The sequence below is a fragment of the Drosophila arizonae genome, chromosome X (genome assembly GCF_054131065.1).
Source record: "Drosophila arizonae isolate 15081-1271.41 chromosome X, UAZ_ARI_1.0, whole genome shotgun sequence".
Lineage (NCBI taxonomy): Eukaryota > Metazoa > Arthropoda > Insecta > Diptera > Drosophilidae > Drosophila > Drosophila arizonae.
This window is the reverse complement of record NC_142927.1, coordinates 27,375,161-27,396,822: the sequence shown is the minus strand read 5'-3', so window position 1 is coordinate 27,396,822 and position 21,662 is coordinate 27,375,161. Positions and strand designations below refer to the sequence as shown.

General features: G+C 39.4%; 1 protein-coding gene across 13 annotated transcripts in view; it reads right to left on the bottom strand.

The window, feature by feature from the left end:
• The window catches only part of Sh (Potassium voltage-gated channel protein Shaker), a 206,676-nt gene that overhangs the window by 52,899 nt on the left and 132,115 nt on the right, over nt 1-21,662 (bottom strand). For 3 of the 13 annotated variants that reach the window (XM_018016077.2, XM_018016080.2, XM_018016079.2), the window contains exon 2: nt 5,297-5,790. The exons of the other annotated variants lie outside the window; for them this stretch is intronic. In XM_018016077.2, the coding sequence (XP_017871566.1) occupies nt 5,297-5,478 (182 nt within the window). In that variant the 5' untranslated portion in view covers nt 5,479-5,790. The remainder of the gene's footprint in view (nt 1-5,296; nt 5,791-21,662) is intronic. 13 annotated transcript variants of the gene reach the window in all.

Here is a 21,662-nt window from a genome sequence, read left to right as displayed (position 1 = left end):
TAAAACTTTATAATGTCGTTTTAAATTTCGGTTTTTAATCATTTATTCACAAATTATATGATGAATCATTCACTAATGAATCACCCGATAATTTAAATTCATTCGAGTATTATTGCACATCAATCAGGTGATTTATTGCATTATTTTTTAAAGAATCGTTTAAACATAGATAAATGATTCGCTTCTTTTGAATCATTCATTACAAGAAGTCTATAGTACTCACAGATAGTAAATACTATACTACTGAATCATTCATTTTCTATAAAATGAGTCATTCACTGGTATATTATAATTCATTCAAATCATTTAGAAATGATCTTACCGTTAATTACAGTTTGAATCATATGAGTACTTAAGATAGTCTAAAATGTATTCATGTGCATGCTTAAATTAAGAAAGATGCGAAAAGTTGATTATATGCGTGTGACTCACTTATTGAGATTAGTTATTCACAGTTGACTATACGAATGATTCGTAATATGATTCGATTGACTTTTAAGCTCTTACTTTCTATCTTTTATGCTATGAATGTATGTACACATCAAATATCATAGAATTTCCAGCACATAAGAGTGATTTACACACATTTAACGAGCTGTGAGCAAATTTCTCAAAGGGTTCAAGGAATCTTAAGTACTATTTCAAAGTTTTGAGGCAGAGGAATGCAGAATTGTTGATTTTTTGTTCAAATAACTGCATTAGCTACTTCTTAGGCACATTTGCTTGCTCGGCTGGCATTCAAACGATTCAATGAGTGTTATTTTTTGACTCTCGTGTGTATGTGTGCGTGTGCGAGAAAGTGTGTTTGCATACGTGTATGTGTGTGTGTGTGGCACGTGCATGACCCGAGCCTGCTTGGTGCCTGGCAATTTGCAACGCCTCGTTGTCGCGCCATTATGGCCAGCTGGGCCCCGGCCACGCCCATTGACAGCAGAGCGCAGATCTGTCCACCCAACAACGCCCACCACTAGCACTAACATCCCATGTAGCTGCACCAACAGCAGCAGCAACAGCAGCAGCAGCAGCAGCATCAATGCAGCAACTCCGGCACTGACACTAATGCAGCAAAATTGAAGTAGATGCAAGTGAAAATGTCCTTGAGGCAACGCTGGCGCTGCTGTTGATGCTGCACTTGCACACACACACACACACACACACACACAGGCATACACAGACATACACACACACACACTTGCGCGCTCACATATGTCGCTGTTTAACCGTTGCCCAGCAGCAAAAATTCCTTTTATGCTACTTCTCTCTTTCACTCTCAGGGCAGCAGCAGCACTGTGCATAGCGGCTGTGTATGCCTATGTGTGAGTGCGTGTGTGTGTGCCTTGCTCTCTAATATATGTGACTGTAAGTATGTGCTGGTATGTGTGTGTTAGTGTGATTGCTTTTTATGGCTCTGGGAGTTTTGTGTTGCAGTTTTGTTTTCCTTTTTTTTTTTGTTTTTTTGCAAATGCACGTGACGTCACACACACACACACACACATAGAGATGCAGGCTGGCTACTGATGAAAGTAGAGGAGAGCAGAAGAAAAGCGTATATGTGTAAATTGCAGCTGCGTTTTGGGCATGTTTAATGTAATTACCAAAAGGCTTTCAATGCACACGAGCATTAAAGTCAGCATCACTTGACAAACACACACACACACACATACACAGGCACACTCTCATCGACTCTAGTTGTGCTTGGCTGCATGCCAAAAATATCATTCTATAAAATACGAGTTTAAACACAAAGCCAAAGTCCAATAAGAAACTTCGAAATGTACGCCAAGGCAGCTGCCGCTGTTCTGATTGTTGTTGTTGTTGTTGTTGCTGCTGCTGCTGAGTTTTGGGGCAGGCTTTTGAAAAATACATGGCTTGCTACATGCTGCATGGCGCCAAAGTGGCAGCAGCGCTGTCAGCGTCTCTGTCGCTGCCGCCACTCAGCGAGCGACAGAGAGAAAAAAACAAAACGAAACTGAAACGAAAATAAAGCGGAAAATAAAAGTAAAATGAATAAATAACAAGTAAGCCTCTATGCGACCGTCCAATGTGATCGACTAGCAGATACCCTACTGCAACAGCAAACTGCACTGTTTCTCATGTTGAGTTTGTGTGAAACTAGAGCTTTGATTGACTTGACTTGATTGACTTATCCTATACACACTAGGTTGGCTCACTTAGTTTCTTCTGCCGAAATTCTTTTCGCTCTCGAGTTACTGCATTGCATCCCTGACGAATCTCTCCAGCCTTCATTACAGCTGTAACTGGTACTGCATGACAGGGATGGAATAAAATAAAAATGGCTAACATCAACAACAACTGCAACATTGCAAAATTCCTGAGATAACTAATTGTTGTTAACTATTTCGATCAATTTTAGGATAATCTTATCGAGCTATCGATTGCTTAAAAACAAATCATATTTCTTTAAACTGAAGAAACATTTGCTTCTTTAGCTTTTATGGGCAGCCAAGCCCATGAAAATAGAGCTAAATAAAATCAGCAATTGCTACTGATGGGAAATGTACGTTAAATTTCTATTTTACTCTATTTTATTTATTTACTTTTATTTTTTTAATAAAACATTGTATGTATATATTGAAATTTAAAAAATGTAAATGGTAGGTTATAGATTGAGAAATTACCTTTTCAAAGATGTATATGTTAGTAAATTATATTTAAAAGATCTATAAAAAAAACTATACATAAATAAATAAAAAAAAAAAATAAATAAAAAATTCACCATTTTTGGCATTAATTTAATATTCGGTTTTACATATATATATTTTCGGGAGCTATTTTTTGCCTATAGCATAAAAGTTATTTATCTTTCCTGCACTTCCCACTTTCAGTGGACTTGGAGTCCAAAATTGTTGAGCTGCAAAGTTTTTACAACTTTTGCTTAAACTTGAATAACTCCAATGCACTGCGCGGCATCAGGATAGCGCAGCTCAAACTTTTTTTTTTCGTATTGCATTCCGATTGTGTTTTTTAGCTTTTATTTTGGTATAAACTCCCTGACAAAAAAAAAAAAAAAAAATGTGGCTTGCTTTGCTTTTTAGATGTCGCTCAATTGGGCAGCTAAAGCTACGAGAAATGATTCGCGTGAGCCAGAGATGGAGCAGAGACAAAAGTACTATGCATATCTGTAATTATGGCTGTGTAGGATCTTCCTTTTAACCTTTCATATATCAATTTCTGATCAATTTAAAGGCCAATTCCAATTCTAAATAAACTATCGCTGGATATATATGTACATCAGAATAATACATATACTATAAGGAGATTCAATCTACAATTATAAAACTATCTGGATTTTTATATATTTATATAAATGTACAAATGTATGTATGTATAGCTGTGTTTGGGTGCCACAGCTGCTGCCACAGTCTATATACCCCGCTTTGATCAACTTTAATCTCCTAAAGGGCGTAAAAACATTCTGTTTGCAGTTCCTGTTTCAGATTGTTGTTGTTGCTGGTTGCTGGTTGCTGGCGTTGCACAAATATATGTGGCCATATAAATGCAGCTGCAATTGGCTGACATGAACATGCATACATATGGTGTTTTGCTTATGTATCTGTAATTATAAATGAATCTCAATCTGTATCTGTAACTGTATCTGTCGCTGCATCATAAAGCAGTGTGTGTGTAAGTGTGTGTGGTGCATCTGCATCTGTATCTCAATCTGTTTTTATTTTTGCCATCTGCATCCGTATTAATGTGCATGTCCTGCAGGTGCAAAGGCTGCAGCTTTATGTCGTATAGCAAGGCCAACAGACAGTTAGACAGCCAGAGCCAGAGATAGGGATCGGGAAAAAGGCAAAAATAGTTTGCAGCCCTCAAAGGTTGAAAGTTTATTTGAAATTTGCATAGCAACATTTTCATTGTTCATTGAAATTTATTTGCAAATATTTTGATAAACGAGAATATGCCGTCCCCTCCAGAGGAGTGCGCTTGACAACATGTTCAAATTTATTGAAAAATATTTTAATGGAAATATTAATTGAGGCGCATATGGAGAGGTAATCGGAGCTGAGGACAGCAGAGCTGCAGGCAGAGAAGTCGAAGTGAGTGGCACAATTTATGTATGAATTCCTTAGCAGAAATGCTTTGTTTAACTATTGAAAAATCTTTAAACAACCAAATCTGTGTAAACATTTTGCTTATAGCCGTTCGCATCTCACATTCTGATCAATTTAAATGCCCATTCGAACTCTAATTAAGCTCTCTCCAAATATGTGTATATATATGAAAATGTTGAACAGAAGAAGATTCAATCTATAATTATGAAATTACAGTTACCTTACATGCGAGTAAAATGTATTAACTACATCGAAGGCTAAAATTTTATTATTCTACCTATGTAGATACATACATATCTCAGCTCATATATATATCTCTCTCTCTCTCCCCTAAGGGAGAGCCCTTTGTCAGTCTATCTCTATCTCTCTCTCTCAGTCTTTCTCTCTCTCTCGCTATTTCTCTCCCTTGGTCTGGCTATCTTTCTCTTTATATCTCTCTACATCCCTCTCTCTCTCTCTTTTCCTCTTTCTCTCCCTTTCTCTGACCCTCTCTCGCTCTCTCTCTCTGTATCACTCCGTCTATTTCTCTATATATCTCCCACTATTAATTTTTTATTATCTCTCTTTCTAACTCTCTCTATATGTCTCTCACACTTTTTTTAATGTCTCGCACTCATTCTTTCTATCACCAACTCGCTCTAGATGGATAATGCTTCAGCGCTCTCTCCCTCCCTCCTTCTCTCGCTCGCTCGCTCTCTCTCTCTCTCTCTCTCTCTCTCTCTCTCTCTCTCTTTCCCTCTGTCAAGCTTTAATGACAGCCATAGTTTCTGGCCATCTTCGAGAATTTCTAATTTCTTTCTTTTCTTGTTATACACATTTACGAGAATAAAGGGTATATTGGCTGTGGGACTTGATGTCCGTTCGTTCGTGTATCCGTGTGAACGCACACTACTTCACCGCCACTGAAGCTAGAGAAACTTGCAATTTATACCCGTGGGTATTCTCCCCTGATAAAGTTGTAAGAAACCTCGATGCGCCTCCTAGGGACGTAGCAAATCCAAAAATACAGTTTTGGATATTATCCCAGACCCACTAGGGATTACATCTGATCTGTTTGAGCTTCAATGCTGACCAGTTCGATAGCTCGATATTTTATTTGAATGTGAATCGTATGAGTCGAGTAAATAAAATAATATCATTATTGATACACTTAAAATAATATAGAATAAATAAGAATACATAAATATATAGTTAAGTTTAGGGAGTGTGAAGCATACCCATAGCCATCGAGAGAGTTGCGCTGCTGCTGCTGCTCTCGTAGCTGCAATTTGCGCTCGGCAATCTTCTTCTGCTCCTCCTTCTGCTCGAGCTGTTCCTTTTGGTGCTGCTGCTGCTGCTGTTGCTTCTTGCGGTGCTGTCGATCCTCGCCGAGGCCGTACAGGCCAGCAACGGCGGCCATGGCAGCAGCTGACTAACAATTGTTGCTGTTGTGTTGCTGCAACGGCAACTGCTGCTGTTGCTGCTGCTGCTGCTGCTGCTGCTGCTTCTAGAGGCAGCTTAGCAAACGTGGCGCCCCTTCTGGCATTGAAGTGTGGCGCTCACTGATCTGCTGCTGCTGCTGCTGCTGCTACTGATTGATATTGTTGATGCTGTTGTTGTGGCTGTTGCTGTGTCGCTTGCTGTTGCTGTTGTTGTTGTTAGAGTCGTTGTTGTTGCTGTTGCCATCTTTATGCACTTCACTCATTCACATTTCATAGCTCGCGACTCGCAACTGCAACATATGCGGCATTAATTTATTGCTGCCGCCACGGCTCGGTCTCCGCTTGCAACACTTGCACCGCCCCCCCTCCCACAATGCCTGCTGCCTGCTGCCCTCGTTGGTGGCTGGCGCCAAGCAGTCGACTTTCGGTTTCTGCTTCTGTTTTCTTTTGCCTCTTGCTGATTTACGCTTTGTTTTCGCTTTCGGCTGCAGCCGCAGAGCACAAAAAGTGGCATGCAACATGACAGACTTGAGCCTTGAGTGCTGCCACAGTGGCTGCCCCAGTGGCTGCCTCGGCGCTTGCTGCTGCTTGCCACATCAATTTTTCGTTGTCTGCAGCAGTCGCTGCATACCTTGCGGCGCCGCAGCAAAACTTTTCTTTTGCCCGCGTTTTCTGCGCAGAAATCAATTAGCAGCCGCCTAGCAGCCCTACACCCCCCCCCCCCCCCCCCCTCACCCATCTATTTTGCTATGCCCTCTGCCACCGCAATTGGCGCACATTTATGGCCCGATTATGTGGCAAGACTCGTGGCGTTACGTAAACTTCAAAGTGCGTTACGTAAAGAGACGGTCATAAATTGCACGCGTCGCGCCGTAACATTAGCATGTTAATCTTCATGTTAATGCGCCTGTTAATGACGCAACTTAACATGCTGCTCCTAGCAGGACAACAACAACAATTGCGTTGCTGCTGCTGCTGCTGCTGCTGTTTCAACTAATTGCAATAATTGTAAGCATATCGAAGCAATTTCCATACCAATCGAGAGCCGCATAAATAAGTGCAAGCAAATCAAATCGAATCGCTTGCCCAGCTAAACACACACGCACTCATCGATTTCAGCAAAGCAAACAACACTCGGCCCTCGGGCTGGGGACTGTGAATGTGAATGTGAATGCGAAATGAACGCACATTATCTCACATTGAATCAGTGGCAATTTATGTTCGATTACAGAGAGAAAAGTAGCAGCTAAAAACGGAGATAGATATAGCTAGAGCGAGAGCGAGAGAGAGAATGGATGAGCGTGGGTCAGCTGACAGTGTGTCAAATTGATAAAAGACCTGCTTAAAAATAAAAAACAATTGCACAGAACTCAGATGCAACAACTCAGATACCAGAAACGTTGAAAGTTGAGCTCGACTCAAGTGGGCGTGTGTAGGATAAGTGGCATGTTGCAAGCATGCAATGCACATTATGTTTATATGTCAGGCTCTTGTTAGGGCCTTATGAGGCAACGTCGAGCGCCGAGCAAACCATAAGCCCTGAGTGAGCCGTGCAGCCGAGGCAGACTTTAAAATAAACATAGCTGCGAGAGATGGGCGTGTAATATGGGCGAATGGAGAGTGGAACGAAGCCAAAGCAAATATCAATCAGAGAAGTGCGTCAGAAAAGACAACACGGAATGCGAGTCGAGCTAGGGGCAAGCATGAGCACATGTCAGACGGTAAGGCGAGATAAGCTGGAGATTTCATTATAGGGCAGCAAATGGAATGCCGACTTATAATTCAGAGATAGTGTGAACTCAAAAAGACAGAGAGAGGTGCTTAATTAAACACTTAATTAATTTCATTACTTGCAGCTCATTCAGCACTCATCCAATCATTTAACTTAATCATCTCATTTCATCACCAATTCTAATGACAAATTTATCATGATTTCTATCCATTTAACTCCTTTAGCTCTCCAATCACCTTTCCAATTTGTATCATAACACAATATCATCATTATATATATGACTTATTCCTCTACTCATGTTCAGATTAACAAATAGGCAGAATAGACAGTTAAAGGTAAAAAAAAAAGAAGGGAACGGACGTGACAGGCCTAGGGTCCCGACCCTACTCTAATCACACTAGTTTTTACCTTATTAGATTCAACCAATAATAAAATATAGTCTGGCATACATATTATAAATATTTTATTTAGCTCTAGGATTTTTCATTGATAAAGCTCTATGGTATGAGCTGACTCAATTTGGTATCGATATGATCTATTAATATTTTATTGCATATACGTCTAGATTTTCTGTATAAATTTCACTTTCAATATTACGTTATTAAATTACAGCTTGTCTTGGAAAAGCAAGAGTGAAAGGCCATAAAGCTCAAAATTTGGTCCAAAAGATCTTGAGGTTGATGGCGCTTGAGTCCTCTACTTTTTATGTGGTGCTAGCAGATCTCTGGAGAGCAGGACCTAATTGAGACTCGGGTGTCAAGATATATTAATTCCTATATTAGGGAAACTGCTTTATCAAGCAAACGGAAATTTCTTCACCTAGTTTTGGAATTCTAGTTCTATATTCCAGCTACCGTGCTGGATTCCTTATCCTTATCTTTTTTATACTTTTGGAATGCTAGTTCCAGCTGGTTGCAGTGCCAAGGTAACCGACACCAATCAAACTGTTTCTTTGGTTTCTCGAGGTCTCCACCTCTCGTGTGTTATGTGCAGTAATTTCCATAGCACATTCCCGTTTCATTTGTCAAGTAGCTTGAGCAGAGCAAAAACTCTTTAAAACAATACAGAAATGATAGCAAATCACAGGTTAACTGCGTTCGATCATGTGGCACGCGCTCGTCGTCGCAGGTGACAACGTGTAACCCAGCCGGGCAGCATTTAAGGGACCACAGGCGGTGCAGCAGCTATTGAGCCAGCTCGGGTGGGGGCAATCCCTGGGTATTTGAGGCGGGTGGTCAGTAGCTGGCACTTGTCGTTGGTTTTGCTGGGGCAATGAAAATTGCTTCCGTGTCGAAATTGAGTTAACAATGCTCGGCTGCCTGCTCGCCAGGTTGCCGTGTGGCAAGTGGCAAGTGGCTGGTGGCATGTGCCAAGTGCCAAGTGAAAATCGTATATGTGTGAGTATGTGTGTGCGAGCTGCAGGTGGAACTGCTCCCATTTGGCATGTCGCGAGCCATTCTATTGATTTATGTGCCCCACACATCATGTATACGACGAGCTGTACAGCTGCTATTTGCTGTTGTTCTTGTTGTTGTTTTCGTTGTGGTTGTTGCGCTGTTGCACTAATCTGACTATTAAGTGCATGGCTTACAATGCAATGCCAAACACTTGCATCAGCGTCGACGTAAGCGTATTAGCTTGCAAACCGATTCCCACCCAGTTTCAAGTGCAAGTCCAAGCACCCACCCAGGGTTATGTGCTGGCTGTACGAGGGCTGGGAGAGGGGCCCTTGGGCCCACTCAAGGTCAGGGTCAGTGGTAAGCCTAAACTGAATGAGAAAGAGAGGCAGAGACAGAAGAAAGACAGATAGAGAGAGACAGAGAGAGGGTGAGAAGAGGAGAGAGGGAGACAGTACGTCAGTGGGCAGTCCATTAGAGACGGTCAGTGCATTAATGCCTGCACGAGTGTGTGAGTGGGCGGTGGGGCGTGGCTGCTTGTTATGGCATGTGCATATTAGTTTGCGCGTGTGGGCTGTATTAGTGATGGGTCATCATCATTCATTCTGTGTATCGATATTTATCGACATTTCTCCCATTTACAGGAATATTAATCTTATGGCTTTCAACATGTATTTTTGCATTAGTGATGGACCATTAACAAATATTTAGGTAACTATCTCTAGATATTTACTGGCTATAATTACTTTGTACAATAACATGCAGATAGATCATATTTATTTTGAAATTTTCATAATCCATTGATATCTTCTATATATCAATAAATAAAACATTATTGATATATATCAATGAGTTTTAAGATTCACACATATATACAATCGGAGTTTCTTGATTTCTAAATCACTTTCAATTTGCTTTACAGATAAAGCTGCATTATCCACGAATCCCTTTTTATATTTCTCTATCGACAAACATCGATTATTTTTACAGTTCATGTAATTTTAGGAAAAATCAAAGAGAAAAATTTTTCTAAAATAAATTTATTACTCAGACCTTTTACACTATTATAGAAAAATAAATGTTTTTAGTTCTTCTTTTCCGACCAATTCTATGCCAACAATATAAAATAACATACTTTCATATATTTCCAATTTATTTTAAAATAAAGTCATACCGTTTTTCCTATCTTTCTCATATCAAATTTAATTTAAGATCACAAGTTAAATTTTGCGCACATCTGATAGCTGCAATACAAGCGATAGTTAATCGATAATTGATTTTCCCCCACTGCTTCATTGGCGTATCTCACACGACTATCGCAAAGATGCCATCTCTAGAGTACTTGGAGCATCATTCAATGCTCATCAACATTATCATTAACATTAATATGCTGCGGTTATCGCAGCTGCCGCCGCCGCTGCATCTCAACTCGTGCAGCTCGTTATTAAATTAGAATCAACTAAATTAAATGAGAGTGTGCACACGTGTGAGTGTGTGTGTGTGTGTGTGTGTGGGTTTGTGGGCGGGTTGGCATGTGTGTAAGTGTTCAAGCAGAAAATAAGCGTCGAAGCGCATCCAGGCAAGCAATGAGTAGTCACCCACAGCCATTGCCCATCTCCCACACCGCCCACCGCTCGTGCTCCGTCTGACCTCCGTCAGCTATCGTCAGCCCGCTCAGCCCCCCTTAACAGCTAAAGCTTTTAATTGAGCTCTGCGCTAATTTGAAACCAACGACGCGGCTCTCATTGGCCAAAAGTGCGAGAGAGCGGGAGAGAGAGAGAGACAGGGAACGTTACAGAGTGAGAAAGAGCAAACGGGAATGAGTGGATATAGCTGCTGCTGTAAGAGTTTTACGAGTGGGCGTACGACTGGCCACATAATGCGTATTTAATGCGCTTTAAGCGGCCAACCTTTCCAACAGGTAAAAAGGCAATCCCCGAAAAAAGAGAAAGAAAGGTCAGGTGTTAAGAAGACATAAACACAGAGACTGAAGCGACTGCCAGAGGAAGAGAAAGAGACAGAGAGAGAGAGATGCACGCTCCAGTGCTGTGTAATTAATGTTTATGAATCATAAATCTGTCAGCTGCCAAACGCTCAAACTAATGGGAGTTCTGAACGGCGACAACAACAACAATACAAACAACAACAACAACAATTTGCAATACTCATCGAATAATAATTAAAAGTCCAATGAAAATTCATTTGGTTCACCGCGTCGTTCCACACAGTTTTAGCTATTTTTAGCTAGCTTTGCGGTATTTTTCATTAACGGGGACATATTTATAGTATATATATGTATATATAAACATATTTATAGTATGAATATGTACATAAATATGTGTGCATAGACATGCAAAGCGGGATAAATTGAATTAAAAGAGAAAACTCATTTGAGCTGCGCGTTTTAAAGACTTAAATTTGTGTGAACACTTGAATTTTTGTTCAGTGGAAAGCTCTCTAGTTGTCTTTAAAGTGGTTTTGGAGATTTGTTTATGGCAAATTTTCTCTTAATACTTAATTTGTATGTACTCAACCCAATGAAAATGGGAACTTAGGGCTAAATGGTTTTGTTAAATATATGCAACACGCCGAAGGAGGCGGCAGACTCCATAAAGTATAAATATTCTTGATCAGGCGACGAGCTGACTCAGGTGATGGCACGATTAAACATGTGATACGCATTAATCGATTGTTTTGCGTTCATGGGCGATTAGCTGAAGCCATAATCGATTGCTCTAAAAAATAATAGCCTCGGTCTCTAAAGTATTTTCGCGGAGAAGCATCAGGAGCTTCAGCGCTAGCAGAGCGACTTTTCTTTAGAGCGGGTGCTACTATGACGGTACAGATTAAACATGATACATCTTACGAAGTTATTGTTTCTTAATAAATATACAAAAAATAATTTGATTCATGATTAATCGATTATTTTACATCGATTAGTTTAACTTAATAATCGCATTGCTTAAAATAATCCCAAGATTTAATAATCGATTAATAATTTTTATTGGCCATCACTTAAGCTGAGTTTATTTAGCTAACTCCGGCTGTCCGCATGGGTTAACGCGTCGATCTCAGATCATTTAAAAGCTAGGCAAGTTGTTATAGGTTTCTGCACACGCACTTTTCTCGAAAAATCGATAACTTTTCTACTATCGAAGTGTTCAGGGTTTTTCATAGTCTCGACTAGAGTATCCTTAGTTGGTCAATGTAATTTAATTGTGATTTTTCTTTTTTTTTTTAAGTTGAGTGTAGATTTAATAGCCCACAACTCTAGCTAGCGTTTGAGATTTTATTGGCCATAATTATAAAATATATGTATATAATTTCATTGTGTTGTGTATATAATTTCATTGTCACTTTATTTCTACATCTCTTGTTTTCTTAAATTCAAACTTAACTCTCTCAGCTTCTAATTTGCCCTGCCGATATCTCTCTTCCTGTTCTATTGCTCATAATGGCACGCCAAGTATCCACCTTCTCAGCCATCGATATGGTTGACTATCTATACATGTGTATCTATCGATGGTTAACCATAGTGCTAGTCCCTCATATATTATACGGGCCTGCTACAACTGATTGAACACACTTGACTGGCATTATAGACTAAGCACTTAAGTAGCTGCAGTTTGTATCTGTGGTCAGTTTTCTGCCCAGCTGATTCCCCATTATTACACATATTTTCAATATAATTATTACTCCAAAATTGTTTTATAGTCTCAGTTACGCTAAGCACACTTTAGTAATGCCTAATTGGATTCGCTTGGCCTCAACTGGCAGGCAGCGGATTCTGCGAACCGTTCGAGTAGCAGCATCTCTTGGTCAGCATCTCTGGTTGGGTTGCAATAGCCGCTTTATTAAAAGCATATTTGCAAATTTGTATAGTGGAAGCACCCTAAAGTATTCATTAGCATTTCATAGAACTTTAGCTTTCTCTCTCTCTCTCTCTCTGTCTGTCTCTCTCTCTATATATATTGTAATAACTAAAAATAGAGCAAAAAATTGTCAAACTGACGGCAAAAAACAAAGAAAAATCCTTTGAAACTCGCCGAAAGCAGCGTAATGATCCCATAGGATATTCCCGTCTCATGCTGAGCTTGCCCGCTGAGCTGCTGTGATTATTCGTGTAATTTATGCTGTGACAGCGTGCCGTCTCTCTCTGTCTCTGCCTCTGTCGCCCTCTCTGTATTCTAATATGCAGCGCATTTTCCGCGAAACGCTTTGAAACAACAAACAAAACATGTGCATAATTTATACGCATTATAAAAGGACCGCACCGAAACAGTTGCTCTATGTTTACGTAGTATATGTGTGTATGTACGTAGCGCAGAGCCCAATCTGCCGCTTAAATATAGCCCATGGCATTGGCTGCGCTGACCCCGATCCCCCAACCCATCGGCCCCCGCCAACCCCTCGCCGGCCACTCCCCAAGGTGCCATAAAGAACTTTGTGAGCTTCGCTATAGCTATGCACAAATTTATTGTTCTATTGCAAAGAGAGGGTCGTCATTATTTATAAACATGACTTGTAGAGTGTAGCAGGGGCGGCTTCCCTCTTCAGATCAGCCATCGTGCCAAGGGGGGCGTGGCCGTCACCATGGCTCTACTGATTGATGGACGAGCATTTGATGTGGCCAGCACAGTTGCAGCAGCAAATTGCGAATGGCTAACACGGCTTTGCGCTAAAATGTATGCTATGGTTTTTTTTTAGCTCGGCTGCTGGATCAATAACTGAGGACATATTGATTGATATTGATATTGAGCATCTGCCAGTCTGAATGATGATTTTATAATGGAGTCAATGGACTGCATACGCTTAAGCGAATACGCTTAAGTGCGCTACAGTTTGAGAGTCACAGCGAATGACAATTTGGGAGTCATTAAGTGAAGTTATGGTCGTAGGTAAAGAGTGACTGGAATTGCGTATTTATTATGCAGTTTTAGAGTCACAAGGAGAGAGAGAGATCGATGTGCACACTTTGAGAGGCACTGCTATTGCCTAGATTAAAGTTTGTTTCTTTGCTTAGCTGGTTTGACTTGGCAGAGCTTCACAGTTTTATAGGAACTGCATTGATTCTTGATTTGAAGCAGCAAAGTAAAGTGAAAAGATCACAGTTTTACATGTACTGCAAACAAGTTACAGTTGCAGAGCTCGAATTCCTGATTCTAGTATTAGATGAAAACAGTTCTGCCAGCAAGAGTTGTAGAGCTAACGGTATTAGAGGCATAAGACTCTCAGCCCCTGTCAATTCAGTGTTTAGCTGAGCACGGGGCATTAGGCCTGCTTTCTGAGTGGAACAACAGAAAACCATTTCCGTTTTTCTTTTCATTTCTTTGTTACCTCCCCGCCTCGCCAGCAACCTTCATGCCTCCTGCCACTCTATCGCTGTGTCTATCTCATTTACAAATATATGGGAATACAACAAATTTATCGATTAGTAGCAGTCAGAGAAAGGGCACGACAGCAAATTGGAATTGACAGACAAACGCCAACAAATATCACAGCTGGGTAAATGTGTGCGTGTTAGTCTTTCTCTATATCTCTCTCCCTCTCTCTCTCTCTCTATCTATGTCTATCTGTGTGTGCAGGTAAACTTCAACATACCACGCTAGCTATCCCTTCACCTCCCACCATCAAACTGAGTAAACAAACCAAAACGCTGAAAGGAAGTAAAAAAAAAGTCATTGGAAAATTTTTGCGCCAGCGTTTATGACATTCAATTTATGGCTAAGTATGCGTGTGAGTGTGTGTGTGTGTGTACGTGTGCACGCTGCAAGCACTGCATAAACTATATACCAAATATGCATGCAACTACCACGCCCACTGGGGCAAACAGAGCTGATTTTTTATGGCTGAAATTCTTTGCATTTCCACTTTGAGGCAGGCAGGCAAAGTTGTTGTTGTTGTTGTTGTTGCTGTTGCTGCTGCTTTTGCTGCTGTTGCAGCGCTCAGTGTGGCATGCCACTGATATGTGCATAAGCATAAACATCAGCTAACACCCAAACATGCCACATATCGATATTCTGTTAGCTCGTGCAAGCGTCAGCTTATGTGTCGGCAGGAAGCAAAGCGGAAGCTAGGCAGCTCTGTTATGCAACTGCTAAGCGCATAAGTCAACAGCTTATGTTACGGACCTGTCACATTAACATTGAACTGTTGCTTAACATTCCTGAAGCGATTGCCTGGAGTCGACTACGATTTCTTCTATCCATTTATGATTGCCCAGAGCCTGCACAGATTCATGGCATAAATAATGGACTTGCTAGGCAGCTCTGTTATTCAACTGTTAAACGCCTAAGACAACAGCTTATGGTACAGAATTGACGACTTGACAGTATTAGACTAACAATTGTCACTTAACATATATGAATTGATTGCTTAAAGGCTGCGTTAATTTATGTCTCTAGTTTACTTGAATCCGTAAAAAAAAAAAAATAAAATAAATAAATAAATAAATCAGAATTGAATCAGAATTATTGAATGAAATAATATTCGAATTGAAATCTTCTTGCTTCGCTCTTAAAAAACATTCTTCTTTTGGGAATTTAGTCAAATCGAAAACTTTAACTTTGATTTACATTTTCATAAAATATAATTTAAAATTTCTTTATTGAAATCTTTTTGCATGCTTCCCTATTATTATTAATTCATTTGCAATTTAAGTAACATAATCTTTTGTGGGACTTTCCTTTGAAAGTAAGTATGGACTTTTTGCACAGTCTAATAATTTCCTCCTTTAGATAAATACTGAGGGATAAAGCCTATCTAACATATTTTCGAATATTGCACAAGCAATTATTTCAATTATTTAGTTACAACATTTATAGCCGAGCAAAATGCCCAAAAGCCGCCCCAATGCCAGGCTCAGTAATGAAAAGAATGTTGTGTGTCGTAAAGCCAAGTCGTTTTTGGCTTTGTGCATGAATTCCTTAAAGTTAATGCTAGTTGGTTGAACGATTTTCATTTAGGAAGCTCGTATGTGGCATGCGGTGTGAGGTGTGTGGTGTGCGGTGTGAAGTGTGAGGTGTGTGGTGTGTGCGGGACTTAGCTAAAGCTACACGTGGTGCACACGGCGTATACGCAATTACGGCAAAACATTTAGTTCGAGGAGATTCAAGACAGCTGCAGCAGCTGCAGCAGATGGAACTAACGAATGCAGCTGCTGGCAATTAAAATAGTTGAACACAAATTGGGATTACAAGACAAAAGATAAGGGAGACACACAGAGAGAGAGAGAGAGAGAGAGAGAGAGAGAAAGAGCGGGAGCTGCAATGAATGGATATACAAATTAAATTGAATATGTGTATTTGCATATTTATTGCATAAAAAACACATTTACTAATGGGAATTTTCAACATAAATAACAAGCACGCAAAATGCACAGGAATGCAATCAAAAGTTGTAAGAGATAAGCCGAGAGAGATAGAGATAGAGATAGAGAGAGAGAGAAAAAGAGAGAGAGAGAAAAAGAGAGAGAGAGAGAATGAGATGGCATTGCAATCAACACGAATGCATATTTAAATCGCCTATTGTCAGCAATATGAAAAGTTCAAAGGCTGAGGATATTTCTATGTATATTATATATGGTTATGTATGTATGCGAAGGCGTAGGCGAATAGGCAATTGGGCGAGGCAATGAGCTATTCGATTCGTTTCGACCCACTGAATAAATAATCATAAGGATAATTAGCCCACGACTCTCGAATAATTGACAAATCAATGGCCAAATCAACTTCAATGGGGTACATCATTCCAGTCGAACGCATAAAGAGAGCGATAGAGAGAGAGAGAGAGGGTATACATTAGCGCAATAGCTCAAGAGCTAGAAAGAGCCTCAAAGCGAGGGTCGGCCAAGCACTTAGCCTCTGTTGCTTGACAGCGAACAGAGGCTAAGCAGGCATGTGAAATTGAATGAATGTGGGACTCACGCTTCAGGCCAGAAAGAGACTTATCGATATTTGGAAATCAGCTCAGTGTGTGATAAAAGACAGGGCAGGAAGCCGAATATTATGGAGGAAGGTATTTATGATTCTAAAAGTTGTTTATATTACACATGTTGTATATAAATATGCTATCAATTTTTAAACCAAATTGGCTTTCGAATAGGTTCAAATTTCAGGCTAACTTTACAAGAAGCTTTTTTGAAATTTTTATACATTCTGTCCGAGTTGTTTGGATATATTAATAATTATGTCGATAAGTTTTGCTACAAATAGCTATCTCGATATATTTTCTAATTATAAATTCTATTTAAGAATAGTCGATAAAACTACCGATTAACCATATATCGATATGCTGAAATGAGCTCAAAACTTTCTTGATAAAATAATACTTAAAGTTAAGAATTTTTTCAGCACTGCGTTGCTTCTATATTGCGATATCTGTATTGATATGTTTTGGAGTTACAATTAGACTTATAGCAACTTCTAGATTATACAGATCACGAAGACTATCGACTACGCTCTTCATTATCCTGATTACAATTCTCTTCTCTCTAGCGTCTTTATTGAAGTGCTTATAGTGCTTATAGTTTACGTAAATTTAGGTACATTTACACACATTAATTATTTTCATTTCTATGCTGTTAACTCTCTGCCTTGCTTATGGTTTATTAACTATAGAAGTGTTGCAGGTGCTTAGTCCGCCCTCGCATAATTAATATGCACATTATTTATTTGAGTTTCGAGAGTTTCTAGAATTCGCTTACGGCCTGTCAAGCTGCCAGTTTGCACATGCTCGAAAGGGGGGCCAGGGTGTTCGCTGGGGATCGGAGCTTGGTCATGCGGTTGGGGTTTTCAAATAAGTTTTTGGGGGATTTTTTGTTGGTGCTTTTTATACTCTCAGTGCTGTGAAGCATTTGACCAACTTCCGTTAGCCTCCGTTTTCTGCATTGCCCCAAAATGAGGAAATTGCAAAAGCCAGGACACACACACACAGAAGGGAGAGAATGAGAGACTGAGAGAGAGGTAGAGAGGACAGACCCATATGCCCGGGACCAATTTTTGCAACAACAATGTAAAAAGTCCTAGGGCTGACTCCAAGATGCCCTAGAAAAATCGGGCCAAACTTCGCAATGAACTTAAAAGCGGAAGTTTGATGGAGACAAGCAAAATGAAATAAATGTTTCACAACAAATCGAAACTCTTTAAATGGCCTATGAAGCGCCAAAAGCAATCACGGACGAGTGAAACAGATTTGGGCCGAGTTCTAGCCTTATCTAGCACGCTCCATGCCCACAGAGCGCACAAAAAAATGCTCAGCTTAAAAAGTTGTAATCCCTTTGCGTAATGCACAAACCCATATACTAATAGCACTTGGAATGAGTTAATATTCAAGATCCCAAAACTAATTGCTTTTAGTTGACAAAGCTAATAACAAAAAATTTCAACTTTTTGCTTTTTACCAAAAAAAAAAAAAAAACAAAAGAGTTAGTTTTTCACGTTAACAAATAGGATTTTTTCTAGTTTTGTTTTCAGTATTTGTTGTTTTTTTTCGTGGGTTTCCTTTGGCCTGTTACTAATGGTCGTTGAGTAGGTATGGGCGCACTCTCTGTGTGTGTGTGTGTATGTGTGCGGGTCAAAGCGAGATTGAAATTCATAAAAGTGCAAAGGTTACAAAGTTGGCTTCAGTTGTTGTTGTTGTTGTTGTTGTTGTTGCGGTGAGCCACGCACGCAACTTTCGGTTATTACTTTTGTTGTTGCTATTGCTGTCGGTCTCTTTTTTTTTCGTTTTGCGGCTTGCCACGTGGTCTGCTGGGCGGGCACAGATAATTGGCACACATACACTCGCACCTACACGCACACAGACAAGCACACATACACCTATGCAGTACCCATGCCTCACTGCGTCCAAATAGAAATAGGCAAATAAGACAAGCACGAATGTTGCTTTAGTTGATCGAGATAGCAGTCTAGCAGATACCCTGCACTGAGGGCATAGCTACGAATTTAATCATTGGGATTGTGATATATGCATATATACTGTATGTAAGCCGCCCTGCTTTACGCTAGAGACTCTATTGGATAGAAAGAGCTGCCTAGATACACAGCTGACCCTTAGCTAATACACACTTATATTTATGCAATACAGACATTATATCTAACTATACAAAGCCCGAAATAGGCTTTTCATTCAATCACTTTCCATGGATGGATACATCAAATCAAACTATATGCAATTTCAAGAGCAGAGACAGCGGAAATATTTAGTTGCAGTCGCTCAGAGTTTGTCACCTCGTCGTTGTTTTTGTTATTGTTGTCGGGCCTTAAAATTAATTTACGACAATTTAAATTTAAGTGCATATTTTATAACGGTATAAACAACAGCAACAACGGGTGGCAAGCTGCAATTACATCGCCAGCCCCAAAAAGTATGCAGCAGTTTTTTTTAAATTTATTTATTTGTTGTTTTTTTTTTGCTTGCTTCCCCTTTCCAAATTGTTTTGCATTCCCACGGCAAATTGCACACAATAGTAACTGTCTGTGTGTATGTTTGTATACTTCTAACTTTACATAGTTTCTGCTGTAGCTGTAGCTGTTGTTGTTGTAGTTGTTGCTGCCTCGCTGCTAGTATTTTGTGTGTTATTTTTGGCTTGCTTAATGCCATTAAAACTTTTTGTCTAACAGCAACGGCAACACGACTCGCTTGTGTCTAGCTGGTGGCACCCTCGGTTTGTGGATGAGCCATGTTGCTAGAACAGAAAACGAGGCAAAAACCTGCTAACAATGTTGCTTGTTATTAACATTTATAGTTTCGTGTCGACTCCAGTCTGGCTCCGTCTCTGTGTGGGTGTGTTTAAAAATTTGTAAACTGTCTGCTAAGCTGACAGCAAGAGTGAGTGAAACTCAGATGGAGAGAAAGAGAGAGATTGAGAGAAAGAGAGTGTGTGTGTGTGTGTGTGTGTGAGTCTGAGAATGTCTGTACGTGACATTCAAAGTTCGATTTGCGTTCTTGTTGCACGTTGCGCGTTGCACGTTGCGACACAAGCCTTTCTTCTGCAACTTTAGCAACCAGGTGGCCAGCTAAGCGACCAGCATTTAATTAAGCTAAGTGCAAGCCCCAAAAATCAATGAGCCCAAACAATGGACACTGCCAAACCACCACCTACACTGACCGAGCTGAGCCGAACCAGCTAAAACCAAGCTGACCTAACTAAGCGCCTGCTTAATAGAACTCAACTCGTGTAAACAATATGATCTACACACACACACACACACACTCGCATAGATAGGGGAGTGAGAAAAGGGCAGTTGAAGCTGCTGCAGCAACACCTAAAAGCCGCAAAAGCCGCAAACATGCTATGCCCTGCGCCCTGCGCCCTGCGCTCTGCGCTTAGCTGAAAGGCTTTTAAAAACTGTTTATTCACCTATAGAAATCTAGCTAATAAAATCCTTAAAGTACATATTATAGCCATATAATATGTGTGTGTGAGGCGAGAGAGAGAGAGAAAGGGAGTGAGAGAAAGTGAGTGAGAGTGCTACATGATTGGCGCCGGCAGCAATGAGAAAAGTTTGTTAACAATTTCATTTCACTTAGAGCTGAGAAATCTGAAATCTACTTAAATATTTTGGCATTTGTTTGCAGCTGAAAATATTCTTTAATATACAATATTATAATTTTAATTTATTTATAATATTGTACATTATTATTATATTTTAAATTTACTGCTTTGAATTCTCATTTATTAAATATTTTTATTTATTTATCATTTAGTTGTTTATTATTTTTCATTCACTTATTTATTTATTTTATTTTATTTTTACTTATTTATTTAGTTTTGTATTTATTTTAAATTTTATTTTAATTATATTTATTTGCATAGTTTTTAGCCTCTTCAGTATTGAATTTTTTTTATTAGTCTAATTAACTCAACAATTTATTGTTTAAGAAGTTTTTGAGTATTTTCTAAAATTATTGTTCTGAACTGTTTATATTAGGCTTCAAATATGATTGAGGATTTTTTTTTCGAATCTCCGAGTTAATATTCAGGCCTATTGAGTAATACACATTCACCCTTTAGTTTTGCTCCATTTCTGCCGCAGCTTTTTTTTTTTTTTTTAATTTCTTACATCAGCTTTTTCTTCAATTCAGTTTCTGCTTCAATTCCTTTTTTGATTTTTCTTGTCTACCGCTCTTCTCAATTTCTCTCCTGCTTCTTCAGTTATCTTTTGTATGTTCCTCTTCTATTTTAATTATTTTTTTTAGAGCTCATCAGTTTCCTTGAGTTTCTTCTGCATCCTCAACTTCTTCCCAATTTTTTTTTATCAGTTTCTTCCGTAGTCGTTTTCTCTTTCTTCTTAAGTCTCTGACGGAGGAACTGAAAAGGCAGCTTGAAAAGAAGCTAAGCCTGTGGAGAAAAATCCAGCCAAAGTGGGGGATATAACTTGATTATTTTTCACAGTTTTAACGTATTTTCAAGCTACTTTCTTAGAGTCTCCTGTAGTTGTCTTTCAATTTCTGCATTGATTCTTCAGCTTCTTTTAATATTGCTTCTTCAGTCTATTCTATAATTGATCTTTTCGGGGCTTTTTCTTCAGTTCATTGTCCGATTTTTTTCATTTTTATTTATTTATTCTCTGTTCCCTTATCTTCTCCTTGAACCTCCTTCAACCTTTGACGATTTTCTCTCTGATTTCCGTTGGTATACTGAAGAATTCAGCTTCTATTCTAAACACTTCTACAATTTCGAGCTCAACTTCTTTACTTGCTCCTCAAAGCAACTCATAAATTCCTAAGCTTTACGTTAAGTCCGTAAATAAGTGCAGCTTAGTTGTCTACCTCATTTAGCTTTCCTGTGGAGTATGTTCAAAGTATCCAGAGTCAATTGTGAGAGTGATTTATTGCTCTGGGTTCGTTCGTTCGTTCTATGCTTTGGCAATTGAACAAATATTTCACAAAGGATACATTTAAGCCAACCTGAAATGAATAAACATTTCATTTCATATTTCTTTCTATTTTTGCTATTTGCTTTTGTTAGCCATCTGAAATTGAGTGCGGTCCTCTGGCAACCGCAAATGGGATTGAAGTTGATTCAATT